Below are 26,611 nucleotides of genomic sequence, written 5' to 3' on the forward strand. Positions count from 1 at the left end.
CCTGATCAAGCCCAGACAAGCTGCAATGTTTTATCTTCCCTCCCCCCCCCCCCCCCCCCCCCGACTAGTATGGAGAATATCCCGGCGCCACGCGGGGGAGAGAGCGATGACAAGCTATTAAACCTCATTTCATAATTCATTTATCCTTCAAGCCGCAGCCTTTTGAGGTGAACTCTCTCTGTGTCACGCAGACAGCGAGTATCACAGGCAAACAAGAGCGCGCGGAGAGGGCGGAGACAGCACATATCACAGGGCGCCCCGGTTGCCAGTGCGTGGGGTTGTCATTGGCGCTGTCGGCACGTGGGACGCGGGTGACAGCCCGACAGCAGGGGATCCTGGGTAATTAAAGCGGCCCTGTGCCTCGTGCCCTTAGGGTGACTCTGACTAGGACGGCCATACCTGCTCACTCGTGTTCGGAGACACTTAAACGTACATGGCGGTGGGGAAGAATGGGGTGGGATGTTTGCGTTATTTTGTTTTTACATTCAAACATGTGTTACATAATATTATACTTTACACAAAATGTATATTGAAAGGTAACGCTGAGGACTCCGTGTTTTTGTCTGTAATCCTGAGGAAACACTAGATTAAAGGGGCTAGATGCAAGTTCGCCATTTTATGCTCACTACTGCCACCTCAGGTCATACGTGTAACTGCACCTTCTATATTAAGCTTGTGCATGACGGCACTTCGGACCCGAATTAACACCTTTTTGAGGAACAGTGCAGGATTTTAGAGGCAGTTGTGGTGAACAGGTCTAGGCTCATTCTACACATTAGGACATTGCTGGAACATGTAGGGGGAGGAAAATACATAATTTTAACATTTTTAAACTCTGTATAGTACCTTTAAATGAATGTCCACATGCAAACTTGAGCCACAGTGCACTTTCAAAAACAGAAGAAAGAGAACTGGACAGAACGATAAACATGTAATTTTATCATATATTATATCAAATATAGTATTTTCCACACATGGTTTTATTGAACAAGCAGTACGAGCCTTTAAGACTTTGAAATTGTGATCAAAACATGCCAATGGCCGGCAGTTTCAGATGGAAAATATTGAAGACGGTTCATTCATAAAAAACACTTTGCCTGACGAAGGCCACTGGCAGAAACGATGCACTGAATAAAGGGAGTAGCAAGTGTTATACTTGCTACACTTGCTAGTGCCAAATTTGTTTCTGTTCCAGATGGAAAATATTGAAAATGTTCCCTGGAATAGATTCGCAAACCACTGAAAATGGTTCTGCGACCCCCTTTTGGGTCCCGACCCAATAGTTAAAGGTGCATTATCCTACTTTTTATATGGGAAAAAGAAGTTATTTGTGACCTTGTCCTAACAGCTGTATTAGTGGTCAGCACAGCATGAAAAGTTGCATAATGCCCCTTTAAGGATCACTGTTTTAGACCATAGTGCATTGGTACCATTTGGTATTCACGCTAAAATAACACAGTCAAAGTTGATGAGCGATGTCATGGCAACGGTGGGCAAATGGTGACCGGGTCGTCTCATGATTGGAAGGTCGTGGGTTCGAATCCCACCTCCCGCAACTGCACACTGTCCTTGGGCAAGAAACTTCACCCTACTTGCCTCCAGTGTCTGCGTACATTGGTGTATGAATGAGAGTGTTAATGGGGGACGTAAAGCGCTTTGGGCCTGATAAAGGTAGAAAAGCGCAATATAAGTTCATTTACCATCATTTTCCAAGAACTGTAGATTTAATGCCAGTTTGAATCCAATTTAAGGCTTTTTAAAGGAACAGGCCACCGTTTTTCCATACTGAGATATGTTCTTACCTGAACTTAGACGAGTTGACGCTTACCTGTCTGGTCTTTGTGCGTGTGCTCAGTCACGCACAATAACCAAAGATGTTGTTAGCATTTGGCCTCTCCCAGTGTATTCCTATGGCTCCAAACGGGGTGAAGTTAGAATGACCAAGTAAAAACTCGTACTCAGGTAAGAACATATCTCAGTATGGAAAAACGGTGGCCTGTTCCTTTAAGGCGTTGATTTTGGCACAATTAATTTAATGCCTCGCGGAAACCCTGTTATAAAGTTTGCAAAGATGTTTAAGTTGTATTCTTGAACTAGAATAAGAAAGGTGAGTGAACAAGATTATATCTTTCACACAGATTGTCCACAGGGTTGTCATGGGATTATGGACGCTGCGATTTATGGCAAAACCTGGCTGTGTTTACTATGCGAAATTACAAGCAGCTAAAGATAGAGCATTAACCTGTACGTGACCCAATTTCTGTTTATATTGGATCTGATTAGAGAGATTGAAAATCATATTCCGGCGGAGTTAATACGCCGGCGGCCATGAACCTGGAAATAACATATAGTGGCTGCAAATTGCCAGACGGATATGGAGACGAGCAGCCGGTGCCAGGCGGTCCAGTGTGAGTAAGCATTCCCACTGATGTGATCTGCCCAGCGGCGATACACCACGCGCCCGAGTTAAATGACTGTCTTCCAATTTGCTCTCATGAATATTTAGGGCCGCTGTGACAGTAGAAAGGCTTGGCTGTGCGCGGGCTGCTGATCCGCCCCGACAGATCTGTCCTCTGATGTCGAGCAGGGAGGGGCGGGCAAGGCTGCATAAAAAAAGGAAAAGAAAAAAAACGAACCCCCCACTGCACGCAAGAGCTTCCTCCTCCCTCCCCAGTCTCTTTTTACATCTTAAATGGGCCAGAGTGGCTGCCTGTCTCATAAACGCGAGCCAGGGAGCGTGCCGTGCCTTTTCGCTGAGCAAAACCGAGCGCTGATGTCTAAATGATGCCGCGTGTGATGATGATGAGTGTGCGAGAGGCGATCTGATGAGCGATTAGAGAGAGGAGAACTCACGCAGCTCCCTCTACTGCTGAGTAAACGCGAGCATTAACATCAACAGTAGAGTCACCGGGCAACTTATTAAGCACACTGTTGGATAAATGGGGGAAAAAAGCTTGTTTGGAAAAGAATTTAAATGGTCAAATGATCTGAAATGTGAAGAAATACAAACGTGTGTGGTGTGAAGAGGGAAGGACTTACACCTACTGTATGTCCTCTGTTTAGGACATACAGTAGGTATGTCCTACTGTACCTACTGTACAGGTAGGTACAGTAGGTACAGTAGGACATATAAGGGATATTATCCCTTTAATATCCCTTATATTAAAGGGATATTTCAGGAGTTTTAACATAGGGTCTCATTTCCTAGTTATCCAGAGTGTTGCTGATTTCTGGAGATATTTATTTGGAATTCAAGCAGTTCTTATGTTTGAAGAGTTACGTGGCGCTAGGCTAGTGCAAGGCTAGCGCATTTCTATGGTATCAGCTAGCCTGCATTAAAAACAGCCTGACCCGCTCCACAGTGCACCTGAGGCAAATCACTTATAACGCCAGACTAACCATATAAATGTCTGTGTCGATAGAGGAATTTTAACCATTTTGAATTTAAAATAACTTATATTTGAGCAGCATCAGCTTCGTGGTTGTATAGGCTGCGTGGCGGTGGAGTGATCTGCTAGAAAATAGTCCCTCAAAATGCGATCATTCATGTGATGCAAGGTCAGTAATATTCCAAAAATTATTCTACCAACACAGACATTTATATGGTTAGTCTGGTGTTATGAGTGATTTGCCTCAGGTGCTCTGTGGAGCGGGTCAGACTGTTTTTAATGCAGGCTAGCTGATACCATAGAAATGCATCAGCCTTGCACTAGCCTAGCGCCACGAAACTCTTCAAATATAAGAACAGCATGAATTACAAAAAAAAGGCTGAATGCTGATCTAGTTTTTCAACGGTTTGCTGTTTGTTAAAAGATATCCTCTCAACAAGTGGTTGAAAGGCTGTACTGTACTAACTAAATCAATGATAGGTCTTTTGTAACATTGTCTTTGCTGATTTTTCAAAACTAAAATATGAATAATTAATGCTACAGTGCATAACAAAGACGTTTCTGCATCTACGAAGTCCCCAGTTCGTCTAAGGCACAAAATCCTCACAATATAAAGTAGCTTTATGCGTCTCAAAGTGAAATTCTGCTCAGACAAAAAAAATAGCAGCGGGAAAGAACAGCTTTCTAAAATGATAATTTCCAAAGAAGAAACGCAGCGCTGTTCCCCATCACCTAATTAACCAGAGAAAGACTCATATATTTATAGAGAGCTAATGCTAATCCCATTGACGAACGGTCCTCGGTGAATCTGTCTGTATAAATAGTCGGTGCTTTTGCGGTGGTGCATCTTTGAATCTTGCCAGTAATAAGTAACAGAAATAGAGGATAAAATACCTAACATAACCAATTGATTTGAAACTTATTTGTGAAATGCAATACCAACTATAGAACTTCACAATATGAGAAAGTAACTGCAATATTCCATGACAGAGTTGATTATTGCAGTGTCTATTTGTGATATTTCTCTAAACCATTTCAGCACATGTTTCATTAAATTTGAGCACATATCATTTGGTGGTGTATTGTGCAACAAAATAGGCAAAGTAGATGAGAAACATTCACTCCAGTAAATATGAACAACCATTCCTTGTGCTAATAAGGAAATGAGAACCGTATTGAATTCCTAAATTATATAAAATAACTTGAAATAGACCTTCACACTTCTACAAACATGTCTTCTCTCAAATGTTGCTGCTCTTGGACATGTTTTAAATGCGCACAGAGAATAGAATAGATCTAAATTATATATGACTGTATCTAAATGCAATCACAAATAATAATCACAGCCAGCGCAGAACGAGTAGAGTAGTAGAGTCTTTTGCCACCATTTATCTTCTCCTATGTCATTCATACTGGAATAATACCCCCTTCTCCACCCTTTACTGCCATTTTAGGAATCCAAATCAAGTCCCATCTTCACACCTGCCTCCTCAGCAAGTCAGTCTTCATCCTAACACTAGTAAAGAAGGGTAAAAATACCAACGTTTAACCATTCACTTGTCTATGCAGTGTTTAAATGCCATTTTCTAATAATAGTGAATTTCAGTGTCTACTAGTAACTTGTTTACTTTACTACTATCGTTTTTGTGTTGATGGGATGATTGGGGGGTCTTTCATCTTTTCCTGGTGTCTCTGGCCAGAAAACCACAATTGCAATTTTCCTGCCTGCGGGTCCAAGGTGCAATACACACTAATAGAATCACAAAGAAGGAGCTAATAGGCTTAAGGGCAAAGCTAACTGCGGGCTAGCGCCACTTTAGCAGTGTTTACAGCCAAGTTTGAGTGAAACAAAATCATCTCCATTGTGTCATTGAGTTGTGGCACAATGTACAAAATCCATATACAACATGCTACGACACCTGCAGTGGCGCTTATGGCCTCTAGGGGCATGAGTTACTTAGTTCCACACTACTGAACATTCCAGGTAATATGCTAAACATGCTAAACATTTGAAAGAAGGCACACATCTAATAAAGTTTGGCTATCTGTACTCAAAGCAAAGTAGCAACATCTCAAGACAAGCAATATTGCAAGACACCAGTTAGCATTGTTTGTGGAGGTTGCATGTTCTCCCCATAAGTTTCCTTGGGACGCTCCAGTTTCCCCTACCACCAAAAACAAGTCCCATCTGGGCATTGTCTACAATCAGACCTCCCTAGAAAAGACTGGGTCAATTAAAACAAAACTTGTCCCAGAGGAAATGGCTAAAAATATTCAATAGTGCTGCATTTTTTTTGTTTGTCTCAGTCACCAGAATATGTGTAAGGGATCGGAGCATTGTCATTACAAACCTAAACTAAAATTGCATTAAAGAGTGGACACATACATATATTTTTTTCACTATCATACTTAACATGTCTGATTGTGACCGGAGTGCATGCAATCTAATAACATCTACGTTAATCCAATGTGCGGCGTACACTGTCTCTCCGGGTAATGTGATTAAGCAGCCGCGCTCGCACTGTAAAAGATGCCTGTTGGCAGAAGCCTCGGCCGGCCCAGACAAGTCGGCATGGCACATACTGGACATCCAACCTTATTATGTCAGCCGCGATTATGGTTAAGGGTCTTTAAGGGGCTCTGGTGACAGACTGTGTATATGAGAGCTGTCCACCTGCATGTCAGCCCGGCAAGCAAACGTCTACAAATGTCCACGGAGCCAGCAGTGGACACGCCGGAGAAACGCAAGAGGGGAAACGACCTGACAAGCAGCGTCTTCGGGCTTCGGGATCCGATTACACTTGTTACAAATGGGTTCATTAGGCCACACTTGATGCATCATATTCAAAGCTTCTGCCGTAGTCATGCATTTTGTTTTGCTTGTGGAGAACATGTGTGTCCCAGTTAAGGAGTAAGAAAATGTTTTGGCGTCTTGATGATGCCTCGACAAAAGGATAAGGTTATTTGACAATTTGAAAACTGTCCCACATCAGAAAAGTGGGAGGGGTGTTTTTCCGGTCTACAGTCACACCACTTTGATTATGCTGGATCTCGACTGTTTTCAGAAGCTGAAGCCCTGGTTAGTCCCAGGATGGGACACAGTGAGCTTGGGTGAGTGCGTGAGCAAGTGGCTGCGGTGGGGACATTGTCGCAGATTGGCAGCTTCGCTTCTGACAGTCTAACCCAAGACAGCTGTGGCTACATACATGACTTACTATAATTGCAGGAAAAAACATAACATAATGGTGAACAGTTTAACCTTTTGAATAAATGTGAATCCAAGTACCTGCATGTTGTATGAAATAGTGAAGGCTAAATATTATTATGTCCTAAAAATATTGAGGTGTTGGGCTAAGACAGTGATAACTATGAGAAATGTGAAAATGCAGATTGTTGTCTTGGTTTGTGGTAAATATCTAGTTTTTGGGCTTTTCAGAGCTACAAATTCATAGATTACTTCTTGTGAAACACTGAAGAGGCACCAGGAGCCCCCCACACCTGCAGCACAGTGGAGGAGACACAAGAGGCGCTACAGGAAACAAAAAAGGGCAAAAAAGACTCGCAGCTAAGCCCCACGGCTTGGTAGCTTCATTGGGAGTCAATTCTTTCCCCACCATGTAAAATCAAAAAGGATATCAAGCTGTGAGACCGGATGGTCTGGAACTTGGAGTTTGCATGTTCTCCCCGTGTCTGCGTAGGTTTCCACCGGGTGCTGCGGTTTCCCCGACCTCCAAAAACATGCTGGTCAGGTTGGCCCACAACGACGGCGCGCAGTGTCGCTGTGGCTTAGGATGAGTCCAACAGATGTGGCACTTTTCTGTCATTGTATGTACTGTGTGTGCAGATGAGTGGAACTTTAGCCCAAGTCAAATTCCCCTCTGGGGCTAAAAAAGTTTGTCTTATCTTATCTTATCTTATTTCGCCATTTCGTTGTTCAATTGTATAATGACCATAAAGTTCTACATTTGATCATTCTTTCATTCATTATCCACATTCATTGTCTTCACTGTCAGCGTAAATAAAACATTATTTACTCTAATTGACGTCCAAAAGTAATAATCAGAATTACACACATAATGTTGGTTACTGAAAGAACTTCCAACCAAAAGATTAAGATTTCAAAACTAATCCCTCCCGAACACTGATCAAGTAAGACATTTGTGGATTTGTTTTAGAGAAACTAACTCTCTCCCAAGCATTCCTTTGTATCCTGCCCCGATTATGACATGATGATCAAGTTGTAAAACACAAAGCAAAACTGGTTCTGTCCTGCCCAGACTTTGTTTCTGATAACAGTGGCGACGGCGAGCCCAAGGACATCCCCGTTGCATCACAGCGACTCAGCGGAGCTCTCTCTGCATCAAAACGCCCTAATTCCTTTCATCTGCTCAGACATCTGTTGATTTGAATGCATTATTTTCCTCTCCCCTCGCCTCACAGCACTGGCACTTCAGACCGTCCCATTCCTGTAATATTCAGGCTGAACAGGTAATAATGTCATTAGGAGTCCGTGGCGGCCCTCTGAAGACGTCCCACTGTCCCGGTTTTGTCCTGCCGCACGTCTGTGGCCAGCAGCTGTGGAGTGTGTTAATGCTGATGTCACAGCAGCTGGCGCCTCTCATCCTGTTAGCTCTGGCTGCCATTATCAGCCTCCTCTTCCTCCTCTTCTCCCTCTCTCATCCAGCCTATTCTCTTCTCTCTCATCCATCTTCACCCCCTCTTTCCCAACTTTAGGAATTTGAGAAGTAAACCTACACGAGGATTTCCAAAGATGTTTGTTGGGGTTTACACAACAGTCTGTCTGTCTCGAACAGGATAAACACCAAGAGAGACAGACTTTTTGTTGTTTTCAGCAGACAATATACAGCATTACCAGAATATTTGCGCCTAAGGGGACTTGTGATACAAAATTGAGCTTTTACACAGGTAATAGTGTTGTTCTCTTGTCAAAAACACCTGAAGTATTTGAGTAAGCCTATTTATGTTGATCATTTACTGCTGAAGTGCTTCGATTTGTATTTGAAGTGTCCTCCACACTTTTAAAGCTCATAAACTATTGGCAGAATAATAAATAATCTGCATTTCTTATGGCGCCATAGATTTGTTTTCCTGCAGTGTTGGGAAAGTTACTTAAATATTTTAATATATTTTATGTTAGTGATTACAGCTTTCCCCTCCTGGAACCGTCACCTTAACGTGGTGGAGGGGTTTGAGCACCTGAATGATCCTGGAGCTCTGTTGTCAGGGCTTCGTGCCGCTGGTAGGGTCTCCCAGGGCAAACAGGTCCTAGTTGACGGTTCAGACAAAGAGCGGTTCAGAAGCCCCTTATGAGAGACCAAAAGGCCCGGTTAGAATCGTGAGTCTGTCCTTCTGTGGACCCATCACCTGCAGGAGGAGCCATGAGGGGCTGATGCGATGTGATTTGAGCAGCTCCAACAGCTGCCCCCACGACCCGGAAACAGGCAAGTGGAAGAAAATGGATGGATGGATGGATGGAATAGAGCTTTTAAAATGTAATAAGTTTGCATTACATATCACTGTTTCAAAAATGTAGCTGATTTACATTACTTTGAGTTACTTTTGAGTTACTTTTGGCAAAATGTAAACAAAAAAATTGCCACCGAGCAAAAGGGCAGTCCCCCATAGACCCATACTGAGTGACACACTCAGTATTTGCTGGAATAACATTAACACTTTGGGGCAATAACACACAGCAGTCTTCTAAAACAGTCAATAGGTAATTTAAAAATAAGATAAACAGAGTTGGAGCAATCACACTTCCCTGGGGTACTCCAGATTGCACTACTTGAGTTACTTGAGTTAATTGAAAGTAATGATGAATATATTCCCGTATTTTGTCTCAGTAATATGTTATATTCCTACAGCTACTGAAAACAGTGATTTCTTTATGTAACTCGTTGCTTTTGTAATATGTTACCCCAACACTGTTTGCCTTTAGCTTCTATTATCCAGTTATGAAAGGCAATTCCCACAGCTGCCTGCAGAGGGAGCTCCAAACAAACACTGAGATGTAAACCAGCATAGTTCCTCGTTATGATGTCTGAACCCCCGCCTGAACCAAGCACATCTTCTTTACCCAAATCTAAAAGCTTCTCGACTAGAGAGCAGCAGTGCAACGTCTCATTTGAAAGCTAAGATCTTCAAATTTATTGCCTTTTTTGTCACATTTTTCATGCTTTTTTGTTACGTATTCATCGCTTTTTCTTGTTTTTTTGTCACTTTTTTGTCATGTTTTCGCCACGTTTTGTCTCTTTGCCAGCACATTTTTTGTCACTTTTTTGTTGCAATTTCATCCTCGTTTTTGTTGCTGTTTTGATGCTCTTTTAAGCTGTTAGATGTGGGTAAAGCCAAACTGGAGAAAATGTGCTTGGTTCATGTGGGGGTTAAGGCGTCAAAAGTTAATTGTTTATAAAATGTAAAATATACTATGAGATTAGGTGTCTAACGGTAGCCTCAGTGACGCTAAAATGTCCACTTTGTGTCATTAAATTGCGTTTTTGATTCTGTTTCTATTCATTCCAGCCCTGCTTTCTCCCGTACGCTCCTCTGCTCTTCTCCATCCTCCTCTGCCTCGTCGTGCTGCTGCAGCCGCTGTGCTCATTTTAATACTCCAGACTCATTTGAGCGTCTTTATGGACTTATCATATTAAACATTTATCGCGAGCCATTTGCCTAAACCAGCATGTTTATTCAACACTTAAGGGACCACAGCACGGCTCCTCTCAGCGCTGCCCCGCCCCCTCCTTCCTCACTACCCCAGGCACAAAGCTTATTTTCTCATCTTTATTTTTACAACAGCTCTTATTTGATAAATTAAGGCTGTTCATTGCTTTGTTTTACAATTGCGATTTCTCGGTTTATATAAACAAAATGATATTCCCATGGGGCTTATCAAATCTCAAATGATTCAAACTGGCAATTTGAGGGGTTGCAATAGACAAATCACAAAAGGCGGCAATTATGAATGCCGCTGGTTCTCAACTGGTGGGTTGGGACCCTGAAGTGGGTCACGGAAACATTTTCAGTGGGACGTGAGCCTTAACCAGAAATTAAGGCAATTTCTTCTCATATTTATGTACAATAATAGTATAGAATCACTACTTGAGTTTGTTAAGGAGGTATCCAGGCAAGACTTAAAGCTAAGCCACACATGCCATTCCATCCGACCAATGGACATTCACAAGAGAATAAAACAGATTAACTGCTAAGCTTTTCCCAGAAGATGGTGAAAGACTGTGATGGAGCGGAGAGAGCTGCGCAGGAGGAAGAGAAAGGAGCTGACCAGTGCAGGACACCATGCTCTGAGACAGGGACAAACCCAGGAGGCGGTGCACCGTTTCAGAGGAGCAATGAAAGCAGCCAGGTTTCCTCTGGGTGCTACGGTTTCCTCTACCTCCAATAACATGCTGGTCAGGTTGGCCCACATTGGTGATGCGGCTCAGTCACAGCGGCTCAAGTTTCAAGTTTCAAATTTAATGGTTTTGTATAGCCCAATATCACAACAGAAGTCGCCTCACAGGGCTGCACCAAACATTAAGGCAATAAAAAAGAGCAATAAATATGACAATTAAAAGTTCAGGTGAATCCAGGCAAATATAATGTCCAATAGGAGGTAGCGACGAGCGGCGTGGGTGTCCCCCGTCCTTAGACTCTCCAGCACGGCAAGGAAAAACACAAAAACCCGGCAGGAGAAAAGAGAAACCTTGGGGAGAACCACAGAAGGAGAGACCCACTCCCATGGACGGACAGGCTATAGGCTCAGGACTAGCCATAAGGGGCTGGTGCAATGTGATCAAATGGACAAGCAGAAGAAGATGGATGGATTGATGGGTCAAGGGATTCACTGATATTATAAATGAACACTACGGTTCTGTTTTATGGTTATAGATGACAAATATTTTGGTATAGGTATTACATTATCATTCAGGTACGTTTTTGTTCTTAAAATACTGTAATTATATCAAGAAGTAATGCAACGATACCCAGCCCTAAACCTGAGGTCTTATGATCTTTGGACCTTCTTTTAAATATTAATGGGGGCAAGACATGCTAAATGTGAGATGTTCAACATACATCACAGGTCTAACCATAATCACAATAATAAAATCATAATAGCAGCACTTTTTTCATCCGCTGTTGCCTTTTTTATCTTACTTACATAATATCAGAGCAAAGCAAATGTAAATTAAAATCATATTGAGTCTCCGATGTACCAAATGTATCTTTTCATTTCACACAATTCCAGTCTCTGTCTCTCCCGCTCTGGTCCTGCCTTTTGTTCTCCATCAAAGACGGCGCCAGGGGAACGGAGCTGTGTGAAGCCAGGCGGCTAAACGGACACAAATGTATTCAGAGCATTTAGTACTTTGAATGAATGGAGTTTTAATTTAATCATCTGATCAAACACTAATTAGCATAATCACTTGTGGGGATGGATGGGTGCGAAGGAGGGACAGGGAGCGACACATAATAGACCTCGTCCTGGCAACAGTCTGCGGGGACGCTCGGCCTCGTGTAAACACCTGCACACTTCTGGACACACGTGCACACAATATGTCTTTTTCAATTCTGTCACCTCACATGTGACTGAATATACACGGTTTCTCGCTCGGTCTAACCTTGTGTGATGTCAGGGATGGTTTCAGTTCCAAAAGGTCATTTTTAAATATTTTTTATTATCCTTTGCTTTGTTTTTGTAGATTAACGAAAGATTAATAGCTCAATTTACATGATAGAAATATGCCTTTGTGAGAAAATCTGTCTCAGTAGTTAGAATTTATTTGTTTACTTTTACTTTCAAATGAAGAACTATCTCAATACAAAATCAATGTTTCTTTTTTATATCTTCAAATCATCTCGGGGCCCCATGACCAACCCCCACTGGATGAATGTTTATCCAAAACACATCCATAACTTAAAGGCACACTGCGTAACATTTTGAATGTTGCCATGAATACAATACATGCTCCTAATGTCCAGCTCGACACAGAACGTCTAATTTGTAATGGTTAATCAAAGAATGGATTTGAATGAAGACCTCACCTATTAAAGGCGAGACACTGCATGTGAATAGGGGAAAAAAATAAATGTAGAGATATTGATTTGAAACTTTTGCTGGACATTACTGATATAAATATGAGAAAAAAATGGATTGCAATTTTTCTATCATTTTATGTTTTTGTATAAAAATAAGACATTTTGTGCATGACAATGGCCAAAATTGCCTGTGTTTTGGGCAAACGAAATCTGAATAATGGATTGAGCCAGATTATTTTATTGACATATCAGTAACTAAGTTTTTTTCAGAGGGTATTTTGTATATATTGTTTAGTTCTTCAATAAAGTGAAAAAAACCTTTAAAATATTGTTGACCCGCTGCCCGAGTGGGGCCTTATCCTCATTCAGAGAAAACAAGCCCTGAACGTCTTGTACCGAGTGCATGCCCGGCTCCTTCTGCAGCTCTTCTGTATTTTGCAGCTCCCAGAAGGAAAAATACCATATTTGGATTACAGCGTCATCACAGGGACCCCTCGCAGGACATGAGGATGTAAAATCTGTCAATATTTATGAATGAATACCCGTGAGAAAGAGAGCCACCTTATCCAACGGGCTAGCAGGGGCTGGAGCCCAGGGGCCTACCATAATCAAGGGCCTATCAGAATTAAGTAAAAAAGACATGTAGGAGTAGCAGGGTTAGGGTTATAGGTTAGCATTAGGGTTAGGGTTTGACGCTGAGGGAAGGTGGGGGCCTACAATTCGGTTTAAGCCCCGGGGCCTATGGGTACATTAAGGTGGGCCTGTGAAAGACGTCTTATTGTAGCCGTAGAGGTGCTACTTCCGGGTTATCTCCGCCTCACTCGCGGCAAAAACATCATAAAATAAACATCATACAGGGTTTTCTTATTTTTGTACTCTGACATGAAAGCTTGTGTAGCTTGTATTTCAGTTTTGTTTATTAGGTGAAATTTTTACCCGGTGTGGCTTTAACAATGTATTTTGTACATTGTGTGTTGGAACCGAGGGCTGGGCCATCAAAATTTTAGCGAAATCACAATCTCTATAATCGTCAGGTCTAAGGACTATACTTTGGCGGAAACGGCATCGAGTTTTGGAGTTTGAATGAGACAATGGAAGATTTTTATGCGTTAAATCAGAGGTTCTCAACCTTTATCGTCTTGTGTACCCCTTGGGCCTTCCTATGGGCGTCCGTGTACCTCCTATCTAAGGGGTGTTGCAGTTTATTTAGAAAGTAATTACTCAAAAATGGTATTTGTAAGAAAAAAGGACAATGTTGCCCAAAATTCTCCTAAGGCAACACATTTTACTGAAAAATATAGCTTTTCCTATAAAAAAAATGTTTTCAATTTCCCCATTTTTTCAATCTGAAATAGTTTCAAGTACCCCCTGCTAGGTCCTCGAGTACCCCCAGAGGTCCCCGTACCCCTGGTTGGGAAACACTGCGTTAAATGATACTGGAGAAAAGCATTTGTTTGTATAAAACGTGCGTGAATCAGCTAAATCGAACCTTTCCTCTCCACATCCATACATATTTCAAACTTGTTTTACTATCTAACTTTCTGCATGTGTATAATTTGTTCATATTTGCACAATTCTACTATAAAGAAGAGCCCTTGTTTGTGAGCTCTTTCCACCAAGAACAGCAACAACAACATTTCTGATGCTGCTGCTGCTACAATATATCAGGTGACTTTGAGCTGAAATCTGCTTGGTTTTCAGAAATCTTACACCGGTCACTATTTGTAAAACCTTTGACAATAATGTACAATCCCCCTTCAGTAATTTGCCTTTTGATACATTCTAGGCGTCCCCGCACTTGCACCTTTGCGTCAAACAAAACCCCGCACTATCAAACTCCCCCAGCTCTCAGTTCCTTCCCTCTTATTTGATGTGGAACAAACATGGCCGACTGCAGCAAGAGCCTCACACCTACAGCGCAGTGCGAGCGTCACACCTTATGGTACGGCGCAAAGACGAGGGGAGGGAGGGGCGTGGAGGGGGGTGGGGGGCTCTGGGAATTCTAGGAATACCATAAAGTGCTAACATTATTGACAATGCACTCAGTCTCACGCGAGGCCGGGGCCGATCGATGCCGGAGCTGGAAGGACATAAATCAGACCCGCCGTGGCTCAAAGTCCACATCACGCCCCGGTCCGTCCGAGCGCACACACCCACCTAACCTGTTCCCCCAATTAAAAACACAGCCATGCAAGCAAATATAGGCGCCGGCAACACGCTCGTAAAACACTAGCTCTCTCAGGTTTTTTTTTTTTTTTCCATCCCTTTCCCCGCCCCCCCACCCACCTCTACTCAACTCCGAGAAGATGACAGCGCTTTAAAAATGGCCGGCTAAAAATAAGCGTCACTAACTTGGTCTTAAATCTTTGCATCTGTGCCAGGTTTAAAAATAACAAGCCCGGTGTCGAGAAACCGAGCCGGGCCCATTTGTCTTTCTGTCACTCTGTCTGTCCGGCTTTGCCTCCGTGCGCATCCCCCCGTAGCCTAGTTTTTCGAAACGCAGCATCAGACGGGGGCGAGGAGATTCATATTGGGGGGAAAAAAGCAAAAGAGAGAGACTGCTCGCTAAGTTGTGAAGTTGATAGGGGTTTGCGTAAAGAATAGGAAGCGGAGCATATGCAGGCAGCAACAAGTAAAGACACAAATGCAACAAATCAGTGCATTTGAGGAACATGGGTAAATTTGGATTTTTATCCTCTTAAACACAGCCTTAAAGGGATATTTCAGGATTTTTTGACATAGGGCCTCATTTGCTAGTTATCCACAGTGTTGCTGATTTCTGGAGATGTTTTTTTTTTTGTAATTCATGCAATTCTTATATTTGAAGAGTTACGTGGCGCTAGGCTTGTGCAAGGCTAGCGCATTTCAATGGTATCAGCTAGCCTGCATTAAAAACAGTCTGACCCGCTCCACAGTGCACCTGAGGCAAATCACTTATAACACCAGACTAACCATATAAATGTCTGTGTCCATAGGATTATTTTTGGAATATAACTGACCTTGCATCACATGAATGATCGCATTTTGAGGGACTATTTTCTAGCAGATCACTCCGCCGCTGTGTAGCTTATACAACCACGAAGCTGATGCTGCTCAAATATAAGTTCTTTTAAATGCAAAATGGTTAGAATTATTCTATCGACACAGACATTTATATCGTCAGTCTGGCGTTATAAGTGATTTGCCTCAGGTGCACTGTGGAAAATGCGTTAGCCTTGCACTAGCCTAGCGCCACGTGTATCTCTTCAAATATAAGAACTGCATGAATTGCAAAAAAAATATCTCCAGAAATCAGCAACACTCTGGATAACTAGGAAATGAGGCCCTATGTCAAAAGGGCCTAATGAAAAAGTGACAAAAAGCACCAAAAATACAACCAAAACAGTGACAACGCGAAGAAAAATTTTCCATTGGAACCTTCCAATCCAGTGGTTCTCAACCTGTGGGTCGCCAGACAAATTTGGGGGGTCGCCAGATCATTTGAATAAAACATACATATTTTCATTAGCATATAATCTAATGTTCTATGTTCGTAGTTTGATGATCACGAACCCGTTTACCTGTTATAACGGGGGTCGCAGCTCCAAAAGGTTGAGAACCACTGCTATAGGCTGTACACTCCAGTCAAGAAGCTTTTAGATTTGGGTTAAGCTGAACTGGAGAAAATGTGGTCGGTTAAGGTGGGGGTTAAGAGGTTAAAAGTCGATGGGAAACAACAGGCAACTTTAGAGCAAAAAACTCTAACTCTAACAAGTTAACTAAACATTTTAGCCAAACGAGTAATCAAATGTGCTTCTTTTTCAATTAACCTAAGGGGTTGAAAAATGTAGCAATGTCATTAATTCCATTATCAAACTGTGAAAGTCAGATCAGCTCAATAAGTTTGCAGCCCTATATCGCTCATAAAAAGCCTTAGTCAGAATCAAAGTTCAAAGCCTAATAGACCAACTGGATTCTTTGTAGTTGACAGACGCCAAACCCGCCGCACTTCTTCCACCTGTCATCGCCAGAGAACAGAAGCTCAAGAGGGGAATTCGCTGCATGTACTGTATACAGTAGGATGCAGTGCAGTAATCATCCGTAAGTAAGCACTGCCAGCTAAAAATAGTCATCGAGAATGTCTCTTGTCTTGTTTGTGTCGAGCTGATAATGAGCCTGCACAAATCAAACGCAAAACACAACCATATGGAAGTCATTGTAAACAATCAGAAGTTAATGAGGTGCAGTCAGAATCCAAAGTTAACTATACTTGAGTAAAGTATTTTAGTTTTCATTGACCCCTTGACGCCCTTGAGGTAGGGAGTACAAATAGATGATCCAGGGGGTAGGCAAGACAAAAAGGTTGGGAGCCACACCATTCATTTTGGTGTGGTCATTTCGATGCTTATGAACAAGACTTAGTTCACTTTGCCTTGTTAAACATGTCCAGAAGCCTTGATATTTTAGAGAACACTGAAATAAGAGGAATCATATTATTTTTGTGATATGTTTGTAGTGGTCTAAGCATCAGGATTAGCAGGTTTAATGTATAAAGAGACTCCATGTGTGCATTACATGTTCGAACTTACAGATCACAAACCAATCTAACTGTAATTTTGACTGTGATTAATTAAAGGGTCGATACAGAGTTTAAAAATGTTAAAATTATGTATTTTCCTCCACCTACCTATGTTCCAGCAATGTCCTAATGTGTAGAATGAGCTCAGACCTTTTCACCACAACTGCCTCTAAAATCCTGCACTGTCACTCAAAAAGTTGTTACTTCGGGTCCGAAGTGCCGTCGTGCATGAGATTAATATAGAAGCTGCAGTTACACGTATGACCTGAGATGGCAGTAGTGAGTATAAAATGGCCAACTTGCATCTACCACCTTTAAACTGTACTATTATACTGCCTGAACAAAGCCCCAAAAAACTGTTAAGATCAAGGTTTTGCTGCAGTTGTTCAGCAACACTATGAGCCCGAAGAATGAGATCGGCTGACAACCCCAACATCCTGAATGACCAGGTTATTCCATGCATGGATTTCTCCTTCCCTGATGGCACAGGCATATTCCATGATGACAATGCCAAGATTCATCGGGCTCACATTGTGAAAGAGTAGTTCAGGGACCTTGAGATGTCCGCCACAGAGTCCAGATCTTAAAAGGGGTTGATGCAAGTTGGCCATTTTATACTCACTACTGCCACCTCAGGTCATACGTGTAACTGCACCTTCGGGCTCTTAAGTAAAGCAACCCCTTTTTGAGTGACAGTGCAGGATTTTAGAGGCGGTTGTGGTGAACAGGTCTGGGCTCATTCTACACATTAGGACATGGGTGGAACGTGTAGTGGGAGGAAAATACATCATTTTAACATGTTTAAACTCTGTATAGTCCCTTTAACCCCAGTGAGAGTCTTTGGGATGTGCTGGAGAAGGCTTTGCGCAGTGGTCGCACACTCCCATCATCAATAGAGAAGCTTATTGAAACAACGCCACAGCGAAACCAGGTTCCACCAAATATTAGAACGTCATGCAACTTTATTTTGGGACAGGGAGTGTGTTATCTGCATTGTGGCCATACAATGTTAGTGTTTATGCAGTCAAATTCAATGCCATGCAACGTTTTCAGGATTTCTCTGTCAATTGAATTTGGACTTTCAATATGGCACAAAAAGGCACAATGCTACTGTATCAAAAAAAATAGCTAAAAAACTGGACAGAAGGGATTTGTCGGAAGCTTCCATTTGCCTGAGAACGGTCCCCAACCCACTCCACACTTAATATTTAACAGCTCCATAAAGCGACTACTCCACTGTCTGCTCTACAGTACGTGTGCAGCGCGCCACAATAATCCGACATGTCACTTTGACAGGTGCTGAGTGAATTAAAAACATCCAGTACGAGAGGGAACCCCCCCGCCAGATGTACCACTACAAGCTCGCTTTGCACGCATGATCAAACGCCTACATCTGGGCGCCTCGGGCTTTCCCGCTCTTCCCCGCAGATGCTAAATGATATCGTTAACATTTTAATGCAAGAGACACTTACGCGCGCGGGCTTGCACAATTACACCTCTGATTCAGGGTAATCCAGACAGACACAGTGCGATCGGTAATTAGATTTTACATTGGTGCACGTGCGCGCCCCGGCTCCCGCTCCCGTGCACGCCCGCCACCGAAGCTTCCTCCTAATTAGGGAGCGAGACAGGCTTGAGGAGGTGCGGTACAGTGGAGTAGCCCTCATTAGAACTGCAAGGATGTATGAACAAGGGAATATCTATTATGATCACACATCGGGGTATCCATTAGCCGACATTAGCTGCCCTTTCAACTGGAATCACACGCGCAGTTCGCTAAGTAACCCGGCAAACCCTCTCCACTTGCAAGTGTTAAGTGGGCTTGTAAACTTAATTTGGCCCATTAGATATTCATAACGGGTACGGCGGCACACGGTGATCTATCGCCTGGGTCTGAGCAGCTAGTTTTCGCACTGGAATTGAATCGCACGAGCTGTGAAGGGGCCTCAGCAAAAGGAGGAGGTGGAGTTAGCATCCGTGTAGGGGTCTGTTCCAGCTCCATTGGGCTTTTACCCTCGGCAATACGGGGGGGACGGGTAAGTAGAAATAACAACAAAAAAGACTGTAAACTACTAAACTACATGAAGAACATCCATACTGGTAACACTTAATAACTACACCTTATTTAGAATTTTGAATTAACACTTAAAGTTAAAGGGACTAAACAACTGGAGAAAATCTGCTTGGTTCAGGTCGGGGTACACACACATAGATGAGGAATCACTACACAACCAGGACAAACCTAAAGTAAGTCAAATCTGCTTGAAATAAGAATATTTGACCTTCATCTGAGAGGGGAAGTGAAATAATGTGCCAATCAAACAAGTCTTTTTGGATTTAAAATAATAAACAAACAAAAATTAAACTAAAGTTCACATTTCATTTAGAGTCTTAATATTATTCCATTGGCAGATTTTTGAGAATGACTTAAAGGGACTATATGGAGTTTAAAAATGTTAAAATTAAGTATTTTCCTCCCTGTACACTCAAAAAGGTGTTAATTCGGGTCTGAAGTGCCGTCATGCACAAGCTTAAAGAAGGTGCAGTTACATGTATGACCTGAGGTGGCAGTAGTGAGTATACAATGGCCAACTTGCATGTCGTCCCTTTAAGTGTGACTAACACTTAATAACTACTTAACTTCTACATTTAATGCCAAACTCATACTGAACAGTTCTCCACATACTTGACTTATTCATTGCTAAGTGTTAGTCATGATTAATTAAGTGTTAACTCATCGTTTATTAAGGCTAAATAAGGTGTAGTAATTATAAAGTGCTACAGAAAAGGCAAATAGCAGCAGTAATGTAATATATTTGTTTATATCAGTGAGAATAGTGCTGTTGGCCATGACTTCTAGGTAATGCATCAAAGCTGGTGTTTTTTCTTGGAACTGGGCCTTAGTTTTGTCTTCTCTGATCTTCATTAACACTTAAAGATGCATCAAGACACTGTTCGAATGAAATATCTTGACTTGCATTTGCCAAAAGCTTTGCCAAAAAACGCAAATTCACTTATGTGGTTTAAGATGGGGTTTTAATTTCCATTTCTGCAGGATAATGTATTTTCTAAAGTCTATTTTTTAAGAATTATATTTGTAATGGTGTAGGTTAGAGGTGTAGTGGACACAAAACTGTGTCGCTTGACCATTTACAGTGGGTCAAATGAAGCTGATCAACATTTTATATATATAGTTTTTTTACCTAGTCTTATGATTAATGCTGTACAATAAACGAAATAGAGAAATAATGTATTTAAAGATACACTGTGTAACATTTTGGACTATACTGTTGTCGGCAAAAAATACATCATGCTCCTTATGACCAGCTCAACACAGAAAATGCTATTACTGCAGTGTGTCATAAAAGATTGGATTTGGATGAGGACATGTTTCTATTGCCTTTCGTCACAATCTCCATGGAGACGAGCTGGAGACGTACCCACTCGCGGTCATATCTTAGGAGGGGTGAGCCTCATAAATGTTTGTTTGTACATTTATGAGGTATTTGTCAATGATGAAATTATCTGTCATTAAATAAATGCTTGTGCTTCATTTTTTTTTATTGGTAAAATTCTATGCGGTGTGGCTTTAAAGAGACTAGATACAAGTTGGCCATTTTAGACACACTACTGCCACCTCAGGTCTTATGTGTAACTGCAGCTTCTATATTAAGCTTGTGCGTCGAATTAACACCTTTTTGAGTGACAGTGCAGGATTTTAGAGGCAGTTGTGGTGAACAGGTCTGAGCTCATTCTATACATAAGGACATGGCTGAAACATGTACGGGGATGAAAATACTTAATTTTAACATTTTGATTAATTTTAACTCAACTCAGTATAGTCCCTTTAAGAAATGTAACAGGGTCAAAGTTATATTTTTTTGTTAAAAGCTTTTATTGGGGTCGGGACTTGCCATGGCAGGATGTTAAAGGTTTTGGATCAGGTTGAGTATACTGTCTTGGCTGTCACAGGTCCACACTATCGTTGTGTCCTTGGGCAAGACACTTCACCCACCTGTGTCTGCCTACATTGGTGCATGAATAAGAGAGTGAATGTGTGAGTGGTTCCTTGATTTGAGTGTTTTTAATGCAGGTGAAAAAGAGCAACCTAAATTCAGCAGATTTATCTTAATTTACCATTTAAATGAAATAAAGCAGATGGTTTTGTGACCCCGTTGTACCTCCGAGGCCCCTGGATTAGAGGATTAAATAAAAAAAATCATTCAAGAGTTAATTATACCGTTTAGCAACACGGGTCGGTTTGCTAGTTTGTGGATCAAGAGAGTTTAAGCACCAGAAAATGCATCATGAATAGAAAACATGAATCATTATTTAGCGTGAAAACTGAATCAATGTGTATTCCACGACGAGACTATAAAGAAGAGAGGGCGAGAACCCCTTACATTAAGTACAGCTTTAAACATTTTCACAATAGTTAAGCACTATGAGCTCAGCAGGTACGATCATGTGAGAAATCTTTAGAACGATCATGCAAATTGGGATACGAACAATCACATGCAGCACCAATGTTATTTCCTTGTGTCTGTATTAAAAAAAACAGACTCGACCTAGACAAAAGAATTCATTTGTAATCCAAAATGTCCCCTTACTTCTTCAAATGCTTGGTAAAAGACAAACAAAACGAGTCGCAGCCACACACACACACACACGCACACACACACACTGCGCGGAGCTGTCTACAAATCATTGCGGTTTTCATGGGAACAGTGCGAGGAGCCCTGTCTTGTTATATCTTTGCGATGAGAATTTGAATAGGCTGCTGTGGTTTCGCCTAGAGGCAGCCTTCAAGGAGAGATAATATATATGTTTCTACTCCAGCGCTGATGACGGGAAAGATAAGATTCGAGTCAGCCATACCAAAAAAAAAAAAGAAAAAAAAAGAAAAAAATCAAGCTTGGTTAAAGAAATTCCTACTTGCCGTGTAATTGCGACACATTTTAATTAAACCTAGTAGAGGAGCGGAGTGTGTCCTTACGTTCGCTAATGCGTTTTTAATAATTTTATGATTAGGCAGCTGGAATGTGATCTGCTCTGATTGTGGAAGGGAGTGTGATCGGTGCTTAGTTCATTAACGCTGACATAAGTAGATGAAGGTGTGAAAGCGAGGCGAGTCAATGGGAGTGCTGTTTGCCCACTTAGCGCCTGCACTGCACTTCCATATGCGAGTTTATGTCAGTTCGTGCTCATCAAAATGTGTTTCTCAAACTGTGGGCAAGGCACCTAAGGGGGGGTTTCCCTGGCATTGTGTCCAATCATCTTCTTAATTGTCGTACACCGCTGGATTTTTGTGTTTTGCTAGGAGATTTGCGATACTAAAGCAGTCGTAGACATATTCAAGGTGTTACTGTTAAAGCATTTATACAAGTAGCATGCTTTTAATGCGACAAATGGCAAAAATCTATGCATTTAAACACCTGCATCCATTCCAGTAACATAGGAAAGAAGGAAAATGTGGATATGTATAAGAAAAGTCGAAACAGGAGACTTTGGAGCAAACATTTACAGAAATATTCAGCAGAAAAGTCGAGCAATTTCCAAAGAAAGTCAGATTTAAAGGCTAAATTTAATACATTTTAATAACATTAAAGGCCTTATTTTTAGCACAATTCCCTGCGGAAACCTGTAAAAGGGACTTCCTAAAAGTACACATTGAATAGGAAGCACTTTATTTGACTAAAGCTTTTGTGTATAATGTATAAAGGTGATACATTTATATTTAGCATTTGCATTGGAGATTCTGTGGCACAGGTTTTGAATAGACAACATTGTGTGGCTGTAAATCCAAAGCATCCCTTTAAAAAATCGCTTATTCGAGACATTACAGGTCGCAGTGAGAAATGCACGCAAAAGGTCAAGCCACGGTTTAGCGATTTGCCATTTCGTTGAGGTCCGTACACACCGTGTGATGCAGCAAAACCTTCCGGCCGGGAAGCACTACGACTACCATGATGCACCAGGAGTGACCCCATTATTAGCACAGTACCTGGTGGGGTTTTTTGTCAACAAAATCCGAGACGAGCAACATCTTACAAAACACCCCACAAGCGGACGGGCCGACGTTTTTTTCGGAAACTGCCGATGACAGCCATTAAGGGGGTTACCATAGAGACAGCCCAGTGAGCTCGTGATAGGCCTAAGTCTCAAACAGCTCGAATTGTCTGGAATCCAATCGCAGCGCTGGCTTCCATCTACAAGGTCATTCATTCTTTCTGACAACGCCTGCACCTCATTTTCATCGGAATCAACAAAAGCTCCCGGAAACAAAGTCGTATGGAGCCGAGGCGTTTTAGATTGAACCGAGTCACATCTACCGGAGACAACGTGACGCCGCCAAAACAATTCATTGGCACCGCAAATGACGGACGAGAACCCATCATGTCTGCCCTGAGCACTGCCTAATCCCTGTAACTTGTTTGCCACGGGCCTATTCAATAATCCCTCATGCAATAAACGGGCACAATCTTTGCGAGGCAGTTGATCTAATGTCAGAGTGAGATGATTGTGATTAATGAGGATTCCTTATTGTTCCTTTATGAGTTTGGGCACAAGCTGGGCTGAGGGAGATACCGTTTTTTTTTATACGGAGTCCATGTCAATAAACGCCAAGCGACGAAGGGCGCCTCATCACGGAAAAACACACGACACGCCAAACCAAAATCCATTCCGCAGCCTTATTTTATCATCCCGGCCAGAAGGGAAAATCAATTTCGGGTGGCTCTTGGTATCACGTAGCCCTTTGTATAGGGGTTAAAACGTTCACGCGTGTACGTCGTTTACAAAAACAAATTCCTTGTATTGTTATCGTGTTTTCGTGTAAAAACGCATTGAAACGTCGCCATATTTTTGAGATTCATTTTGCTGCCTTCGCCCTCTTCTCCGCCTCTGCCTCTTCTCCCTGTTTTCAAACACACCCAGTCGGCCATAATCCCTCCCTGTAGAAGGGGCTCTGGCCAATAAGTGAATGCAATAAACTGTATCAATTTTCTGCTATTGATTAGAAGTACACAAGCACACCAATTCTGCACAGCAATATGCACACATGCACATCTCCAGGCTCATGCATGTCTGCAATGAGCCTTGCAAATATAAAAGATGCTTTAGCACCGTATGGAGAGGTTTGATAAGGAAGCTCGGCGTTCCTTATAAGATGAAGAACCAGTTTTTGGTGCAGTATCAGAATAACATTTGAGAATATTTTTCTTAAACTGAAATGACCTTGTGAAAATGCATCAGTCACATTTTTTATGTGTTCACCATAAAACAAATTTTGCAATTACTGTTGTCAGATTCTCTAAACAGACGGCCATTGCTCTTGCACAGCCTTCTGCAGATGCCATTTTTTGTTGTTGTTGATGTAAAATTAAATAATAAATACAATGAATTAAATGCATAGTAGCACACACATGTTTTTTGGCAGGAAATGTTCTTTTCACAATTTCCAACGATTCTAATTAACAAGCCCTTTGAACTTGAAAATGGGCTGAGAGTGGGGGAGGGGGAAGGGGTTAAGCCCAATGTCCATTATATCAAATACGTCACTTATTACTAGGGGCCACGGTGGAACAGGGCTGTGACAAAATAAGCATCGTTTAGAATCATATTTGAAATAAAACGACGTGCAATGAACGCAAACAAACGCAATTCAAACTTAAACCCCAATTAGCAAGTCCTAATTAGTGGCTGAGATAGAAAAGGTAATTGATGAGCCGCGTTTATGGGTGGATGCGTAAAGGCCAGAGCTGTGTCCAATGGCTGTGTGGATTGGTTCAAGCGCGCTCGCCTCGCCCGTGACTCCGCTTCTACCGAGGGTGTCAGCCTTTTGACAAGCGGATCAAATCCATTTCATGTGGGTCACAGGTGACCTCCATCCTCCCTCTGCACTCCCCCCGCTGCCCGCTTACATTTCCCCACTTCGTTAAGCAAATAAGAAAACTGATGAGGAAACCTACCATTCAAGATGCTCTGGAAAAAGATAAAAGCCAATATCCACATGCCCTGCTCCGTTCAATCCCCCCAAAGCTATGCCTTCTCGTCTTCCTCCGACCGCTGCCTCCCTGGGTTTCTCGTATGTGTGCTTGGGTTAAGGTTAAACATTTGCCACAGTCTTGAAGCAAACCGGTCCCGAAGTCTCTACTTTGAATATCTCCTTGGTACTTTTTACGCGTCGCTCTTTTGCTCCTCTTGGTGCGCTCGCAGCATAAACGATCCGCTGATTGTCTTAGAGGGAAAATGTATTGAGTCTCCTCCACTCCGCGTCTTGCTGGTCCCTGCTATTCAGAGGGGATGCTGAAGAGAAGGGGTGAAGCCCAGGTGTGTGCGGTGCTGCTGAGTCAGAGCTGGCGATGCGAGCGGCTCCAAGAAGAAAAATGTGCCAAACTAGAGCTCACTGGGCGTCTCAAGCTCCGGGTTGTTGAAATAAAAGATTTGCGGGTGAATCATCCTTAATTAAAAAAGAAAACTTAAATGGCAAAGAACCAAAGAAACGTGATAAGGCAGGAGGAGAGGAATGGAAAACAGCTTTTGATTGAGAAACTCCAAAGTCAGATCATCTTTGTCGCTGCCTCCGTGCGTCCAGCGAGAGGCGAGCAAGCGCATCTTCCCTCCGCCGCCGCTTTCTAATCGCTGAAGCCACGCTCTGAGCAGTGCGCGGAGTAGCCCTCTCCTCTGCCCCTGCGCGCGCCTTTATTCCTCATTGCCTTAAAGGAGCAGAGGCGGGTACCGGCCGTTCTGCAGGGCAAACGTGCTGTTGTGGCGGAACGAGGGAACACTGAGACGGGGCATTTGCATTAAAACGGAAATTAGACGCTCCTGACGCGCACCAGCACCTTTTTACGCACCGTCTGCAGGTTCACAGTGAGTTTGCAGAGTGCGGACGTGCACGTGCGCTCAGACAATGTAGGCTATATGTCAAAAGCGGAACAGATACGGCCAATGGGCTGTCCCTGTTCGGAATATGGAAATAGGTAAGTCCCCTGGAACTGGGACACGCGCCAGAGCAAAAGTACTGGAACGTTTCCAAAAAGAGGTGGATTATGTGCGTCAAAAAGCAAATGTCAACTTTAGGAGTATGGTGCACAATAAAAGCCATGTCAATGTCAACTGGACCAACAACTGCAAATACATGTTGTTCCCCTCCGCCATCACTCATTAACGATAACGAGACCCAATATCTCTGTACCAGACTCGTGAACGTAATAACTCATTTGCACAGCTCTGTATGTCCACACTCATATCTGCTGCTAACACTTAATGCACCTGCACATCTGTGACTTGCTGTTGTTCTGTGTCAAATTGTTCTTGTCTTTATCATAGTATAAATTTAATCTTCTTTATGCCTGCCTTTATAGTCTTATAGTTTAAAGTTTTCATAGTTTAAGTCAGGCGTCTCCAACCTTTTTGACCCAACAAGCTACTTTTACACAATATGAACATCAGAGAGCTACTCATGTTCAAAAACACTTAGGTGGAGTTCACCCAGAAGAATTACTTGCCAAGGTGGTATTTCTGAAGAAAGTGACTTGAGTTTAGTCCTTATACTTTACTATATTGAACCAACTGTTCACAGATTGTGTTCAGCATGTTCTCA

At 42.4% G+C, this 26,611-nt stretch overlaps 1 protein-coding gene across 5 annotated transcripts in view; it reads right to left on the reverse strand.

The window, feature by feature from the left end:
* Positions 1-25,796, reverse strand: part of LOC306975571 (cell adhesion molecule DSCAM-like) — a 231,536-nt gene extending 205,740 nt beyond the window's left edge. For 3 of the 5 annotated variants that reach the window (XM_079573159.1, XM_079573157.1, XM_079573158.1), the window contains exon 1: positions 24,975-25,795. In XM_079573159.1, the coding sequence (XP_079429285.1) occupies positions 24,975-25,017 (43 nt within the window). In that variant the 5' untranslated portion in view covers positions 25,018-25,795. Of the gene's footprint in view, positions 1-24,974 lie in introns of all 5 variants that reach the window. The other 2 variants (XM_079573156.1, XM_079573155.1) reach the window with 1 other exon arrangement.
* Positions 25,797-26,611: the final 815 nt, after the last annotated feature.

The sequence above is a fragment of the Gobius niger genome (assembly GCF_951799975.1).
Source record: "Gobius niger genome assembly, chromosome: 1".
Classification (NCBI taxonomy): Eukaryota; Metazoa; Chordata; class Actinopteri; order Gobiiformes; family Gobiidae; genus Gobius; species Gobius niger.